This window comes from Sinocyclocheilus rhinocerous, unplaced genomic scaffold (assembly GCF_001515625.1).
Source record: "Sinocyclocheilus rhinocerous isolate Xijiao unplaced genomic scaffold, SAMN03320098_v1.1 scaffold161, whole genome shotgun sequence".
Classification (NCBI taxonomy): Eukaryota; Metazoa; Chordata; class Actinopteri; order Cypriniformes; family Cyprinidae; genus Sinocyclocheilus; species Sinocyclocheilus rhinocerous.
Genome location: NW_015627226.1, coordinates 4044 through 19250, shown reverse-complemented (window position 1 = coordinate 19250; position 15207 = coordinate 4044). Strand labels below are relative to the sequence as shown.

The 15207-nt window shown below is 40.8% G+C and overlaps 2 protein-coding genes across 2 annotated transcripts in view; one reads left to right on the top strand and one right to left on the bottom strand.

Moving 5' to 3' along the window:
- Window positions 1–3295, top strand: part of LOC107721946 (protein NLRC3-like) — a 10446-nt gene extending 7151 nt beyond the window's left edge. Inside the window, exons 4-6 of the mRNA XM_016530178.1 lie at window positions 1106–1279; window positions 2253–2299; window positions 2681–3295. Coding sequence (XP_016385664.1) covers window positions 1106–1279; window positions 2253–2299; window positions 2681–3210 — 751 coding nt within the window. The 3' untranslated portion in view covers window positions 3211–3295. The remainder of the gene's footprint in view (window positions 1–1105; window positions 1280–2252; window positions 2300–2680) is intronic.
- A 3515-nt stretch (window positions 3296–6810) lies between these two features.
- The window catches only part of LOC107722330 (microfibril-associated glycoprotein 4-like), a 9478-nt gene continuing 1081 nt past the window's right edge, over window positions 6811–15207 (bottom strand). Inside the window, exons 2-5 of the mRNA XM_016530646.1 lie at window positions 12651–12799; window positions 12487–12576; window positions 7510–7561; window positions 6811–7404 (exon numbers count right to left, since the gene is read on the bottom strand). Coding sequence (XP_016386132.1) covers window positions 7151–7404; window positions 7510–7561; window positions 12487–12576; window positions 12651–12799 — 545 coding nt within the window. The 3' untranslated portion in view covers window positions 6811–7150. The remainder of the gene's footprint in view (window positions 7405–7509; window positions 7562–12486; window positions 12577–12650; window positions 12800–15207) is intronic.

The window sequence follows — 15207 nt, the reverse complement described above, 5'->3', positions numbered from 1 at the left end:
CCAATCACAATGCACTGGATAGCTGGCCAATCAGAGCACACCTCGCTTTTCAGACCGATGAGCTTTGTAAAAATCGACGTGTTTCAGAAAGTCGGGGCAATAGAGGAGAAACAATAATGTACATTATGTGGAAAATAATGTGTTTTTTTAACCTTAAACCACATAAACATTGCATTACACCAAATACACAACATAATGTTCTTTTTAGCAACATCATATGACCCCTTTAAACAATCCTAAACAAATCAAAATAACTGTAGAATTTCAATTCCTTAAAGGCAGAGTAAATGATTTTTCAAAAACACTTTAGAAAACTGATTCGGGCCGAATCGCAAAACAAACTTGTAGCCAATCAGCAATAAGGGGCGTGTCTACTCGTGATGTGGAGGAGAGCGCGTTCATCAACATTGGCTACCAGAAATCACTTACTCTGCCTTTAAAGTAGCAGATTTTGCCTTTACACTGTCTATTAACCAGATGTGATGCAACAAGCGATGTATCTGTCTACACTGAGCACGAACATAGATTATAACGGCAATCAATCAGAACTTTTATTCTTTTATTTTTAGGATAAATATTTAAAGAAAGTATTGTAAATTTAACCCTGCAGCCAAATCTTTCTTAATATAATTCAGGCCACTAATATAGGTATAAGTGTTTGTACATGATATTTGTAATGTGACCAATAATGTGATTTGACTCTTGATGTGTGTCTGTAGGTTGTCTGGCTGTATGGTGACAGAGGAAGGCTGTGGTTACTTGTCTTCAGCTCTGAGTTCAAACCCCTCACACCTGAGAGAGCTGGATCTGAGTACTCTGCCTTTAAAGTAGCAGATTTTGCCTTTACACTGTCTATTAACCAGATGTGATGCAACAAGCGATGTATCTGTCTACACTGAGCACGAACATAGATTATAACGGCAATCAATCAGAACTTTTATTCTTTTATTTTTAGGATAAATATTTAAAGAAAGTATTGTAAATTTAACCCTGCAGCCAAATCTTTCTTAATATAATTCAGGCCACTAATATAGGTATAAGTGTTTGTACATGATATTTGTAATGTGACCAATAATGTGATTTGACTCTTGATGTGTGTCTGTAGGTTGTCTGGCTGTATGGTGACAGAGGAAGGCTGTGGTTACTTGTCTTCAGCTCTGAGTTCAACCCCCTCACACCTGAGAGAGCTGGATCTGAGCTACAATCACCCAGGACAATCAGGAGTCCAGCTGCTCAAACACAAACTGGAGGATCCAAACTATAAACTGCAGATACTCAGGTATGTTTGGCAGTAAAACATTGTACAGTATACTAACTAATTTGTTATACACTGCTCAAAAAAAAGAAAGGTAACACTTAATTATCACAGTATACCACAAAGTCAGTTCAACTTCGGGGATATCCATCTGTCCAGTTAGGAAGTATAAGTGACTGTGAATTAGTTTCACCTGCTTCAGTGCAAATGAAAGTGACAACAGGTGCACTGGAGAGGCGACAGCAAGACAACAAAAGGGAATGATTTTGCATAGACAATTGCTCTCTCAGTGTTTCTGCAGTAACTGTCAATGCTGCTTGTTTTCAATCTTCACTTATCAGAAACTGGAAGTGTTGATATATTAAGTTAATTAAATTAAGCTGCCTGGTTGGGAACGGCTGGTTTAGGAATAGGGTCATGTTTATGGCTAGTCTGTATTCAACAGTCCATGTCAAATAAATTACAACCAGTAGCACAAATAAATACAGGAAAACAGACAGGCATTTTGACAAAATGTTGTGTGTATTTGCTCAAAAAGACTCGCTACTCATGTGCTGTCTGAGAGGTGGCTTTCTTTGTCCGTGCATAGAAACTCACATCACACGAGTACTGATTTGAGTTCTCTTTCACGGTGTCTTGCGATTAAATGGCTTAAAATCACTTGAATGTTTAAACTAACAAGACTTCACAAGGGTCTAGAACTGTCCCTTGTGTACACCATTCAGATGACTCTTCACAAAACCGCTATTTATTTCTTAATTAGTGCCAAACTACTGACTATGGCATACTCTCATCTCTTGCCATCAAGTCTAAGAGCAATGTTCATTTTAATCTATGACAATGGAGGAAAAAATGCAGATCCCAAAAGAATTTTAATATTTTTACTACATTTTCACTTATAATAAATTGTGTAGTAAAAAAAATACTACTTGTGATGAATGTCCTGATAATGAACGTGAGAGATACAGTTCAGATGTGTGTGTTTGTGTGTTTATAGTGTTGATCATGGAGGAGTGATCAGAATGTCACCAGGACTACAAAAATGTAAGTCTTCAAACACATGCACACCTTTAATAATTGTTGTTGTTGTTGTAGATAAGTGATTCTCAAGCTTTTTTGAGAATCAATAATCACGAACTTCCTTTGAAACCATCCTCAACCTATCCTTTATGTCTTTGTGATGAACAAATGCAATTAAGTATAATTCACTTTTAAAGTCAGTTGACTTGTCCAATATTCAGCCATATCATCAGTTATATTGCCTTTTTAATGGGAACATGTCATCTGTCCGAATATTATATTGTTAAACAATTATATGATATATGCTACTCAGATATTATATTCAGACCTACTGGAATTACTTAAAGGACCAATAGGGGTCAATGGACCACAGAAACACTGTTTTATCTCTCTTCTTGTGTTCAGGGGCCTGTGATCTCACACTGGATCCAAACACAGCACACACTCGTCTCCTCCTGTCTGATGAGAACAGGAAGATAATGCTTGTGTATGAGCATCAGCTGTATCCTGATCATCCAGAGAGATTTGAGTTCTGTGATCAGGTTCTGTGTGTTGAGAGTCTGACTGGACGCCATTACTGGGAGGCTGAATGGAGTGGGAGGTTTGCTATTATAGCAGTGTCATATAAAGGAATCAGCAGGAAAGAACGTAAAGCTTGTTGGTTTGGATATAATGATAAATCCTGGAGTCTGTGGTACTTTGATGACAGATTCACTATCCGTCACAATAATAAGAAAACTTACATACCTGCCCCTTCATCCTCTAATAGAGCCGGAGTGTATCTGGACTGGTCTGCCGGCACTCTGTCCTTCTACAGCGTCTCTGACACACACACACTCACACACTTACACACATTCAACACCACATTCACCGAACCCCTCTATGCTGGATTTGGGGTTCATTATGATTCTTCACTGTCTCTGTGTCAGATTTGAGTACACATATTGTTGGGACTGATGTGGTTTACTTGTGGCTGTGACACTAAGCCAACAGTTGGCTGTCTGGCAACAAAAGGCCATCACTGAGCAGTTTTCACGGTGTGTCCTGCACCATTGGCACTAGTTGGACCCGGTTGGCGACTTTTTGATTGTTGAATCCACATTGGGCAGTTGGTGAAAGACATCATTCAGATTGACTGTTCAGTTCAGAGAATCAGTGCATGAGAAGAAAAATAAATAAATATCAAACAAGGAAGTAAGTCAAGTGGTCTCACACATCTTACCTGGCTGTCTGGAATGAAAAGAGTGATCATGTTCCATTATATTGACACACATCTGATATTTTCTTAACTGTTTGTGTTCACCTAAGACCTAACCGACTGTTTTCAAGGATACTTGCCAAAGACAGGTATTTTGACATAATTTTATATGTATTTGTCCAGTCAAGCGTGAAAAGATGTGAAAGAGAACTTGTTTTGGTGTTTGCAAGTACTGAATTGAGTTCTTTTGCATTATCTTGAAGTTATCTTGAATGCTCTAAAATCACTTGAAAGTTGATAAACTTTCGTGATGATGCAGAAGTGGCCTGATCAACCAATCACATCTTTCATGCTGACCTCAGCTATCAGGCAGTCCTTATTATCAAGCCCTGCTGTTAGTTGATGTGGCATTGGGCATAAATCCTATTGCAGTGTTTCTTAATTTGTTTTCAGTTACTGTAGTATCTTGTGTGTTTTGGGATCAGCAAAATGGTGAATTCATGGGAAGAATGAAAATAAACCAGTCTCACACGTCCAAGATGAGTTCTGCTTTCTGATCATAATGCTTTTTAACAGCAGCAGTTGCAGGGCTCTTGTTTTAAAGGGAACATCAGATGCTCATTTTCCACAAGTTGGTATGATTCCTTAGGTTCTTAATGAAATATCTGTAACATACTTTGGTTAAAATTCCTCAATGGTCATGTAAAAACAACACCATTTTACCTTGTTAAAAACAGCTCTGTTCACAGCGACTCGTTTCAGTGTATGTCTCTTTAAATGCTAATGAGCTCTGTTCACCCCGCCCCTCTCTTCCATGGAAGAGGAAAGGCAATTTGCAAGTAATCATAAAAATATATACAGGTGCATCTCAATAAATTAGAATGTTTTATTTAATACACAAGTTTCACAATTTGAGTTGAATTACTGAAATAAATGAACTTTTCCACAACATTCTAATTTATTGAGATGCACCTGTATATAAAGTGTGAGACTTACTTCTTCTGGAGGTGCAGCTGGATCACGAGCACGTGGGTACTGATCCATCCTTGAGTTTGAACTTTTTAGCAAAACCTGCCTTGAATTGTGGCTCGTTCAGAAAGCAGTCTGGAGTAAAAATTATTTGCGCAGACATAAACAAATTTAGGTGTATTCGGTGGCGCATTACCATCAAAAACAAAACGAATCCACTGCATCCTCAGTGGCTCTGACGTCTGGAGAAAATGACTTATGTTCAATTTTACATCCATCTTCAAAACACCTGCACTGCTTACGAGTCATTAGCCCCTTTCACACACGTTTACACATTCCAATACAACATCTGTAGTAACTGGATTCCTGAATTCTGTTTTCAGCAGACATGGAAACCCTGAATGTCTGGTAACTGATAATGGACCGCAACTTACCTCTCTTTACTGCTTTCTTGGGTTAACAGAATATCACACACACTAAGATGTCTGTATATCATCCTGCAGCCAGTGATGCTGTGGAAAGATCCAATAAGTTTCTTAAGGACTGTGCAAATGGCCATTCTCCAGAAGCGACCATGGAAACAAGCAGATTTTGAATTTTTGCAGACCTATCATTCTACCCCACATGCAACGACTGTTGAATTTAACTGTTGTATGGTAGAAAAATTAGATCCAAACTTACTGTGTTACACCTCACTCCAGTAACACACGGGACAAGGTAGTCAGACGAGTGTCGATTCGTCAGAATAGAATGAAGCGATACTCTGATGTGAAACGAGGGGCTCGGGTGCCTACATTTCAGGTGGGAATTGACTGCGTGTTCAGAAACCAACACATGTTCCCAAAGGACATTCAAAGTTCACACAGCCTGTGGAAATAAAGAAACAACAAGTAGGTCCAACCACGTACAGATTGGCGTATGGACGACTGTGGCATTCTTCTCTCTTATCCTTGGTCCCAGTGTTTGGTTTGAATTACTGAATGTATGTATGTAAATAAATTGAATATGGAGACTGAATATAATCACTGCTATGCTGTTGTGTCAAAGGAACTTTGTTATAATATGGTGAAAGCTTATGCATGTGTGTTCATATTGAAGTTATTAACTGTTTGAGTAATTGGTACTGAGTGAAATTGTTTACGTAACGGGGGAGATGTGGTGTCCTGTTATTCAATGTTATGCTTACTGAGGCCACAAGGGAGAACTAGCACGGTTCAGGATAAGTAGGAAGGGATGAGAGTTAGAAGAGAAGTAGAGTGATGAGCGCCAGATGTATGTGTGTTAAGAATTGTTAATAAATTAGCTATGTGACTCGTTCAACTTCTGGCTTCATATTGCTACCTGAAATACAACAGAGGAACTGTATATGTTTTTGTTAACAAAAGTGTGAAATGATAGAGGAGGGGTCAGAAAAAAGATGAGACTGAATGAACTTGTGTATAAAGTTGCAGTATGATTACTTTAGTTAATTTGTGTTTATAAATTAACAAAAGATACAAAACATGATGTAAAATGTGGACTTTTGCTGTCAAATAAATGAGAATGTCTGTGTTAAGAACAGTACATGTTGTTCATTTACATATATAGGGTTGTATTTATAGGGAAAGATTATCGGTTTGTGAGCAGTTGAACTGAATTCCTCGTTTACTGTTTCTGATGTCTATTGTGAAAATGAAAAAAATTCACATCAACACATAAAGCCTATCATTGCTGCAGTTTATTGTTGATTTGTTTCCATTCTATATCTAAGTAAGTGACCCAAAACAAAAAAAGAAAATAAATAAGTAACATTAAAAGATATATCTGCACACCATATTTTTCACAAATTCTTATATACCACATAGTATTATCAAAAACGTATTTTACATTTATTTTTGTTTGTTTGTGAAATCCGTACTAAGACTCTATGACATATATCAGTGACATGTCAGTGATGTGTAATTTGTATATTACACATACAAAGACATTTAAGTTGTTTTTATAATTATATATGAGACAAATGTCAAAATATGTATTATACATACATGAACATATATAATAAATGGGATACAGTTATATGTCAATATATGGAATTGTTCCAATTTCTAATAGGTTTCATATATGTTTTTACATTATATGAGCATTTATGTTTTTCATCTATATGAGCATATTAGCACATTTCATATATGAGACATATATATCAAAATATGTATTACACATACATAAACATATAATAAATGGGATAAATGTATATGCCAATATATGGAATTGTTCCAATTTCTAATAGGTTTCATATATGTTTTCACTTTATATGACCATATATTACATATTTTGATATTTCATATATGCACATATATTACATTACCGTATGAGTAATAAGAACACTTTCTGAGTTTTTAATGCTCCTTTTATTATTGGTTTCTCAGCAGCTCTGGTTCCACTGAATTTCTCATTTAGTGTTTCTGGTGTCTGTTGTGGAGATAAACACATCTGACATAATGATTTCAGTGCAGGAGTTTACTGAAAATATATGAATTGTTGATTCATTTCAGTTACACATTAAAAGAAGAGACCCAAAACAAAGAAGAACAATTCATAAACAGACATAAGTTTATGATAGTGATTTTCCTACATGATTTACTAAGTTACACAGTTAATAGAAAAGAGGAAACAATTAAACATTAAATTGATTGTTTTGTTGTTTATTTCTGAGAAGAACTGTAATGTTTCTATGACACACGTTTGATCTTCATGCTGATGGATTTCATTCCGACAGTGTAACCCTTCCATGTTGACCAAACATTTCCAATGGCGTAAAGGGTGGGATCTTCCCCCCATAAATACACACCGTTGGGGTTTGTATTGTGACAGGCTGAGTACCAAAATCCCCCAAGATACTGTTTGGCACAGTTATTTTCAGAGACATCTTGGTCTTTGTCGAAGGTGGAGAACTTGAATCCATTATGGTAAGATAAAGAGTCGCCTGCAGAGAAGAGAAGCGTCACTAAGGACAGTAACTCAATGGAAATGAGTTTTCTTGAGGCTTTATAAAGGTCAGAACAGTCGACTGGCCAGTCTTTATGCTGACTGCATCCGCTCACCAGAGCAACAGAGAGAAGAGCCGCTAAAAACACCAACATCTACACGAGACACAGAGAGAAAGAGATGAACATCACACTGAAAGCATCTCTAGGAATGTAGAGTTATTGATGAACTTACTGCCATCTTCTCAATCTCTCCTCAGAAGATCACAGCAGAGATCAGTTTTATCTAGACAAAAATAATAGAAACATTTCATATTATATGCCATGTGTCTGTTTTCTCAAAGTTGTATAAATGTCTGAATATTCTGTAAGGAAAATCATGAATAAAGCAGGAACTCACCGTTTGTGTTCTTCAGTCTGACACAAACACTCTTATATCTGTCAGATTCTCAGACTCCTCCTCTGCATCTTTATGTAAATGTCCTCTATGAATCTCTAGATGTCTAGCTACAAGATTAAGTTAATGTTACTGGTAGTTTATGTTTAAAAAAAAAACAATAAACAAATGAAAATTAAATATTGGTGTCTGTTTGTAGGTGTCCTGTTGGCAAAGGCTATTTACACTCTCTCGCACACCATCGCTCATACGAAGGTCAAAACAGCCATGACAATTTTTAGTTTATTTTTTAAGTGTAAATTGCCTCTGCCACACTCACTCAGCCTGGCTACTTGCACACAGATTCTCTTGCTGAGCTGGACAAATACGATATATGATAGCAAACCCAGCTAACAATATATGTTTTAAAAAACGTTTTGCAAACCTTTCCTACGAAGACAGGAAGCAAAGTAAAAGAGAGACGGACAGGATCAGGAAAGGTCCATGAGCTTGGACTCAAGCTCGGGACGCCCAAAGCACAACAGTGCTACATGTCAGTGTGCTGCCCACGAGGCTATCATTTTAAAAAAAATGTTTTAAAAATGTTTTTTTTTGGTTATGCGAATGTTAATTGAACATTCCATTTCATTCTTCTGCAAACATTGTGAGAATGTTACTTTTGAATGCTCTCTGAATGTTCTGAAACAAGAAGTAACATTTAAAAAATGTTAGATGAACATCCAACTAAACATTAAATATTTCACACTGTTGAATTTTCTTTCAGTGTTTTTGTACATTTATTTTGAACATGTCTTGTGTAATTTGAGAGGGAAACATGAATACTTAATCGTTAGCACAGTAAGGCTTACGATGTTCTTCTGAAACACATCCTGGTTTAAAAGCATCACTCTATTACTCTTATTATGCCACCAAATTACAGAAAGAAAAGGAAAAAGAAGAGTTTTCCAGCTTTAGAAAGGTTATTTTCATTGCTGTTGTAGTAGATGTTTACTCAGGTTGTGATCGAGGGATGGATTCACAGTAAATTCTGAAGAAATAATAGTTTGTTCTCGTTGTATGTTGTGTAAGTGCTATTTGTCCTCTGTGGGTTTTGGTCTTGAACGTGTTCTAGTGAAAAGCTAAAGAGCTACAGATCACATGACCTCCAGCTTTGCGTGTGAATGTGTCAGAACTGCATTTATTCTTATATTGGTTTTTTGGGTGTCAACAACCCTCAAAGTAATCAATTTTGTTTGTTGTGAAATGTCAGCCTATGTTCCACTCAAACATCAGATCTACTGAAGATCAAACCTTTGAGCACGTTCACCTTAGATTTTAAATTGAACGTCATGTATTTTGAAAGGAAAACATGGATCATGCGTGCTAATGTTGTACAGTGCATTGTACATTAAGATTAATTTCCCTAAAGACACAAACGCCAGCTGAGGGGAAACACAGACTTCCTCTTAGAACATGAAGACAATGGTCATGTTAACTTTAATGTAATATCTAAAATACATTTGTGCGATTGCATTTCTTTATACTGTATCTGTTTCAGTTTTCACCTAGTTGCCAGTATTTTTCCCTGGTCTCGTCCACTTACTCACGACGTTTTCTTTGTGGTTAATTCAAGAAAAGACCAGAGAATAACTCAATTACCAAATGTGACGGATTGGCTGCCCTTAATCGCCACCCTTCACCAGGCTCCCGACAGGAGTGGGTGTGTGAGAAAGGAGGGGCGCAGAAACAGCCAGGTCTAGCGGCGTGTGATGAGGCACACTTGAAGTGAATGGAGCCTCATCACCGCCGCTGTTAAAAGCGTGGTGTCGTCGTGGGTCCAGGAGGGGAGCGTAGAGGGACTCAAGCGCCACCAGAGACCGAGCTGCCGGACCCGCGTTCCGGAATGGAACCGCACCCGTGACGCGGTCGACGGGCCAGGATGCCAGGCCATTTTTTCCCCTCAAGCACTGTGGGCCAGGGAAGATGAGCTGCTGTGACGAAGCCGCCACCCCTCAGGCCTGGACCAGAGAGAGGAGCGCATGTGACCACTGAACTCCGCCCCCTACCTGGACCCCTCCTTTTCTGAACCCTAACCCTAACCCTTCATTTCACATATAATGAGACACTTTCTCTTAATAAATGGAAGCTTTAGTGAAAGTTATACCGGGAAGATTTAATGCTACGTCATACATTACATTTAGATCTAGCCAATTATCACTCGACACCCAGAGTATATAAGTTCTCTACTCACTCTTTCTTGTGTTCGCAGATGCTGGCGTCGACATTCACCTCCATCCTGCCCACCACGACCAGGTTGACCCTGTCCATGCATTGGGGGGTAGGCTCCACCCCTGCCTTCTCCATCAGGCAGCAGCAGCTAGACTCTACAACTCTCCAGATTCGAGCTATGGATGGGGCCTACGCCAAAGAACTAAATTACTGCTCATTTGTTAATTAATAAATACTATAGATTCATTTTAATCACCTCCCGAGTCTTTCTGGTAGAACTAGTTTCTCGTAATAATGACTTAATTTCTCATATCAGTGAAAAACTTTCTATTACTTCTATACATTCACAAAGCAGTGTGTGGTGCACACTAGCGACACTCACTGGTCAAAGTATGTAAATGCGAGAAAATAAGTCAAATAAGTACGGAAGCGGAACATGACGCACTGAACCGACTAAAGGAGGGTGGTCTACGGTTGAACAAACAAAAGTGTCAATCTAGGCAAAAGAGCCCACACTTTCTGGGACACTTGGTTACAGCACAAGAAGTTCAGCCAGATACTGAGCACAAGCAATTGTACAAGCTCCAGTTCCTAAAGATGCACCAACTCTACGTTCATTCCTGGGTATGCTCTCATGGTATAATAAATGTATGCCTAATTATGCTACCGTAGTTGAACCATACATGCATGCCTCTGCCAAGAAGGACCAATTCAGTGGAGTGCGGAAGCGGAGAGATGCCTTGACACTGTGAAGCAATTGTTGGTGGCAAGTCCAGCATTAGCTTTGTATGATCCTGACTTACCATCCATTATCTCTACAGATGTGTCAGATCATGGTCTTGGTGCAGTGTTCACCCAAATTCATCCAGACAACACAGAGCGGACAGTCACTTTTGCCTCCAGATCCTTAACTCCAGCTGAGAGGAAGTATGCTACTGTGGTGAATACCGGTTTGCGGGAAATTTACACCTTAGGAGGTTAATTGAGTGGTACCGCTGTGCATATAAAGGGCATCCTCCAGAATAGAGGTATGCCACGTTATCGTGTCACTGCGTCACTGTCACTTTCGGAATCCCGTCGCTCTGAGTCTGAGGTATGTGTGTTTGGCGTTTAGTTCATGGTTGGCATGTGTATCGTGGGTTTAATAAGTGTTCTGTGCAGCTGGTGTTGGTCCGTGGGAGTTTATATGACTACCTAAGAGGGTTGGTTTCCCCAGCAATGCTGTTATATTGCCTGTTTGGAAAGAAAATGACTGCATATACATGTTGAGCGACAGGAGTGACGACTGCTCTTCTATTTGGTTGGTAGCATATTTTTATTAGTGCGGGCACAGAATATGACTTGAGTTTGTGGCACTTTTGAACGACGTGCTCTTTTCCCGTTCAGTGATCAGTATAAGGGATTGGTTTGCCGGATATTTGACCAGTTACAGAAGTCCAGTTGAGGGTATGTAAAATTATTTAGATCCCTACGGGCATTCAAAAAGGTATATATTTTAACTTTTGTTTTCTTTTGGTGTATTTTAGCTTTGCAAGGGTGGCATGCTCGGTGACATGGCCTAGCCTCGACATTGCTGTTTTGCTTTGGTTTTTCTTATTGCTTATTTTCTTTGTTTCTTTTGTGTGTGAACTGCTGTTTTTGTTACTTTATTATTATTATTATTATTATTATTATTGTTATTATTATTAGTTGTTTTTGCTGTTAATTTGGAGATAATTTGGAGTTTTCTTGGTGGCCATCTGTTTTTTGTTGTTATTGACTTGCTGAGAGTCTATTTAATTTTGTGATCTGTTGTGTATTAATATTGACTTTGTCGGTAATTATTATTATTTTTTTCTTTCTTTTAGGAGCGGGGTGAGCCAGAGTGGGCGGGCTATCTGGTGTGGAGAGTAGAATCTCTCCCCTTTTTTTGTCCAAAGTGTGGGGTGTAGGTTCCTTGCAGTGTAATTTCACTAGAGTGTGTGGGTGCTTCTGAGATTTCATTCACAAGGGGCTGGTTTATCGTGGGCTGTTTTGATGCGCAATGCTTAGCCTGCCCACTTTCTGGGACACCCCGGCTCAGTTAGTAGATTTTTTTTATTTAATCTAATTGATTGATTGCTTTTCTTTATTGTCGTGGCTTTGTGTCACTTGCCATCATTTTACTGTTTGCTATCGCCATGGTCTCTGTTTTATTTATGATTTAATAAAGCTTCATTTGGTACGTATCCACACCTCATGGTTTGGTGATTTTGTGGGAGTGAACAAGCTTGCTTGAAAAGCAAGCTTTTTGTTGATTGATATTTCCCCAGATGTTCAGCCAGGGGTGGCGTAGTCGCTACTAGTGATAATTCAATAATTTAAGCCTATACACCCTTATGCCACACTACTGTACAGTGAAGAAAAAGGCTTTGGCATGTGTGTGGGCAGTGGAAAAGTGGAGGACCTATCTGTAGGGGCATAAGTGTGCATTGCGAACTGACCATCAGGCTCTAACGACACTGTACAAAAGGAGCAGACAGCGATGGAATGTCTGCTTCCATGGCCGATAGAAATTCACACTGCCGTCCATTCTCCTCTGAATCACCTGTGATGGGTTTATAGAGAATATATGATTCATAATGAATGTGCTGATGTGTGTTTAATGATCTAAAGTTGTACCGTCCATCCTCCTTTATCTTCATCTTTCCCATCTGAGATCATCTCACAGTAAACCCAGACAGGAATGTCTCCTGCTGGATAGATGGAGTAAATCCCACTGACTGTTTGTCCTGCTTTATAAAGGTTAGAACAGTCAACTGGCAAGTTCACTGGACATGGGAATGTTACTTCTGAATGGGAACATTCTGAAAGAGGTAGCAATATTTAAAAAATGTTTCGAGAACGTTATTAAAGACCTGGTAACTTTGAAAAACATTATATTAATGTACCTGGAAGAACGTTTGTTCCCTTTCAAGGGAACTTCGAACTGCATCCTCTAGGGGTTGCTATGGGGAACGCCTCGACGTGACCCGTGTCTGAAGCATACATTCAAAAAACACCGACAACATGTTGGCCGGCGACAGCCGCTAGAAGATGATGATGTGATTTCCCTAACATCATCTGATCCAGGGGCCAGTGCTCTGCTGGTTTTGGCCCAGGAAGAGCAGGAGATGTCTGAGGAGGGTGAAGAAGTTGAGGCTGAGCCCTCCCAATCCTCCTGCCCTGCATATGATGAGCTACTGGAGGTTATGGATTGCGCCACGGCGAAGGCCAGGAAGGTGACGCCGCGAGGTCATCTCGACGAGCGTTATCTGTCTGACCATAGCCCTCCAGCTCAGGTGAGCCTTCCTTTTCTTCCTGATCTCCATACGGAGGTCGAGAAGGAATGGAAGAGGCCGTTTTCGTCACGCATCCATCGGTTCCAGCATACGAGTTATGCCAACATCGAGGGGATGCGCGAAAGCGGCTATGAGAAGATGCCCCCTGTAGAAGAGACGCTGGCTAGCTATCTCTCTATGGGTGAGACATCCTCTCTTAAGACTCCCTCCTTGCCATCTAAGCCCCTTCAAGATACATCTCGCTTAAATGGCAGGGCATACGCAGCAGCAGGTCAGGCTGTCGCTTCATTGCACACGATGGCGGTGCTTCAGGCGTATCAGGCTGATCTACTGAAAGACCTGAATAAAGGGGAGGGCCTTTCTCCTGATGAGGTAGCTGAGTTGTGCCGCACCACAGATCTTGCTCTCCGTGCTACTAAGCAGACTGCCTCTGCTATGGGCAGATCTATGGCGGCCATGGTGGTAACGGAGAGACATCTGTGCACCACGGATCTTGCTGTCTGTGCTACTAAGCAGGCTGCCTCTGCTATGGGAAGATCTATGGCGGCCATGGTGGTAACGGAGAGACATCTGTGGGTGAACCTGGCAGATATCGGGAAGAAAGAGAGGGGCTTTCTTCTCGATGCTGCGGTTTCGCCTTCCGAACTTTTTGGTACCTTCATCGAGACGGTGGTTGAGAAGTTCAGGGAGGCGAAGGTGCGCTCAGCGGCCTTCAAAACCTTAATTCCATGAAGGTCCAGGTCTGAGCCCGAACAACCCAGGGGTCTTGGCCCGTCTCGGTTTGAGGATCAGAGACGAGTACAGAAGGCTAGTGTCGCGGCTCGCGCTCCTCCCCCACCTGCGGGTAGGGGTAGGAGGAATCGCGGGTCAAAGGGAGGTAGACAAGACCTGAGGGAGGTGATCCAGACGAGGCGTCAGCGTTCTCGATACCTGAACATCTGAGTGATACCTGAACATCTACTCATCTCCCTCGGGGGGTTTAACATCTGCCCTCATCTTCCCCTTCCTAATTCCCCTGTAACCACCATCATCTCCACCTGACCGAGGTTAGGTAGGAACCTCCTGCGCCTGCATTGCAGTCTCCTATGCTGGACCTATGATGTTTTCGGTTGGTTCTGTATCTCATATAGTAGCCACCTTACTGATGGGCCGGACTAGAGGCTTCTTCTGGCTTCGCTTCTTGAATGGGGCTCCTGCGCGGGAACCATGGTGGGTGAGCACGATCCATTTTGAAAAATATATACAGTATATAATGCCCTGGTGGTTGTGTGAATCCATCTGCTAGCCTTCTTTGCAGTGTTTTCCGGGACCTGTGTGTTTCTGTCATTTCTAAGGTAGGTCCTCAGTGAGCACCCCCTCTGCTGGACTCAGAACCGGGTTCTCGACTTGCAGTGATGACCTCACATGTCGATGCTGTATCCAGTCTGTATGATAGCCCTTTTTCCGGCTTCATGCTTGCTGGATCATGTGGCCCGATCACAGGCTTCTGCGGGAGCCTTCTTGGTCGTTAGGTCCCCGGTACAGCACTGCAATTCTCCTGGACATCTGGGCTGGGCTTATGCTTTTCAGGCTGCCCTGACTGGTACGCCATATTCAGGTTCGCCCCGAGGGGCTTCCTGTGGATCAGGATATCCCCTCTCGTTGTGACGTCGAGCGGGAGGTATGAGTGGCGTTTTGCGAGAACCCTTCTTGTAAAGTGCTATTGCCAGGCAGTGCTCCCCTCGCCTCAGAGGGTTGTCTTTGAGCTTGCCACTCCCGTTTGGCTCAGTACTTCTGGCCATCTGTGAGCAGATGCTTAGGAATTTCTACAAAATTCATGTTATGGTAAGTGCACACGCTAAGCTTCTGCCACTTTCTAAAATCCACTTGGTGGTAAGTGTGCACGCTGAGCACTCTGC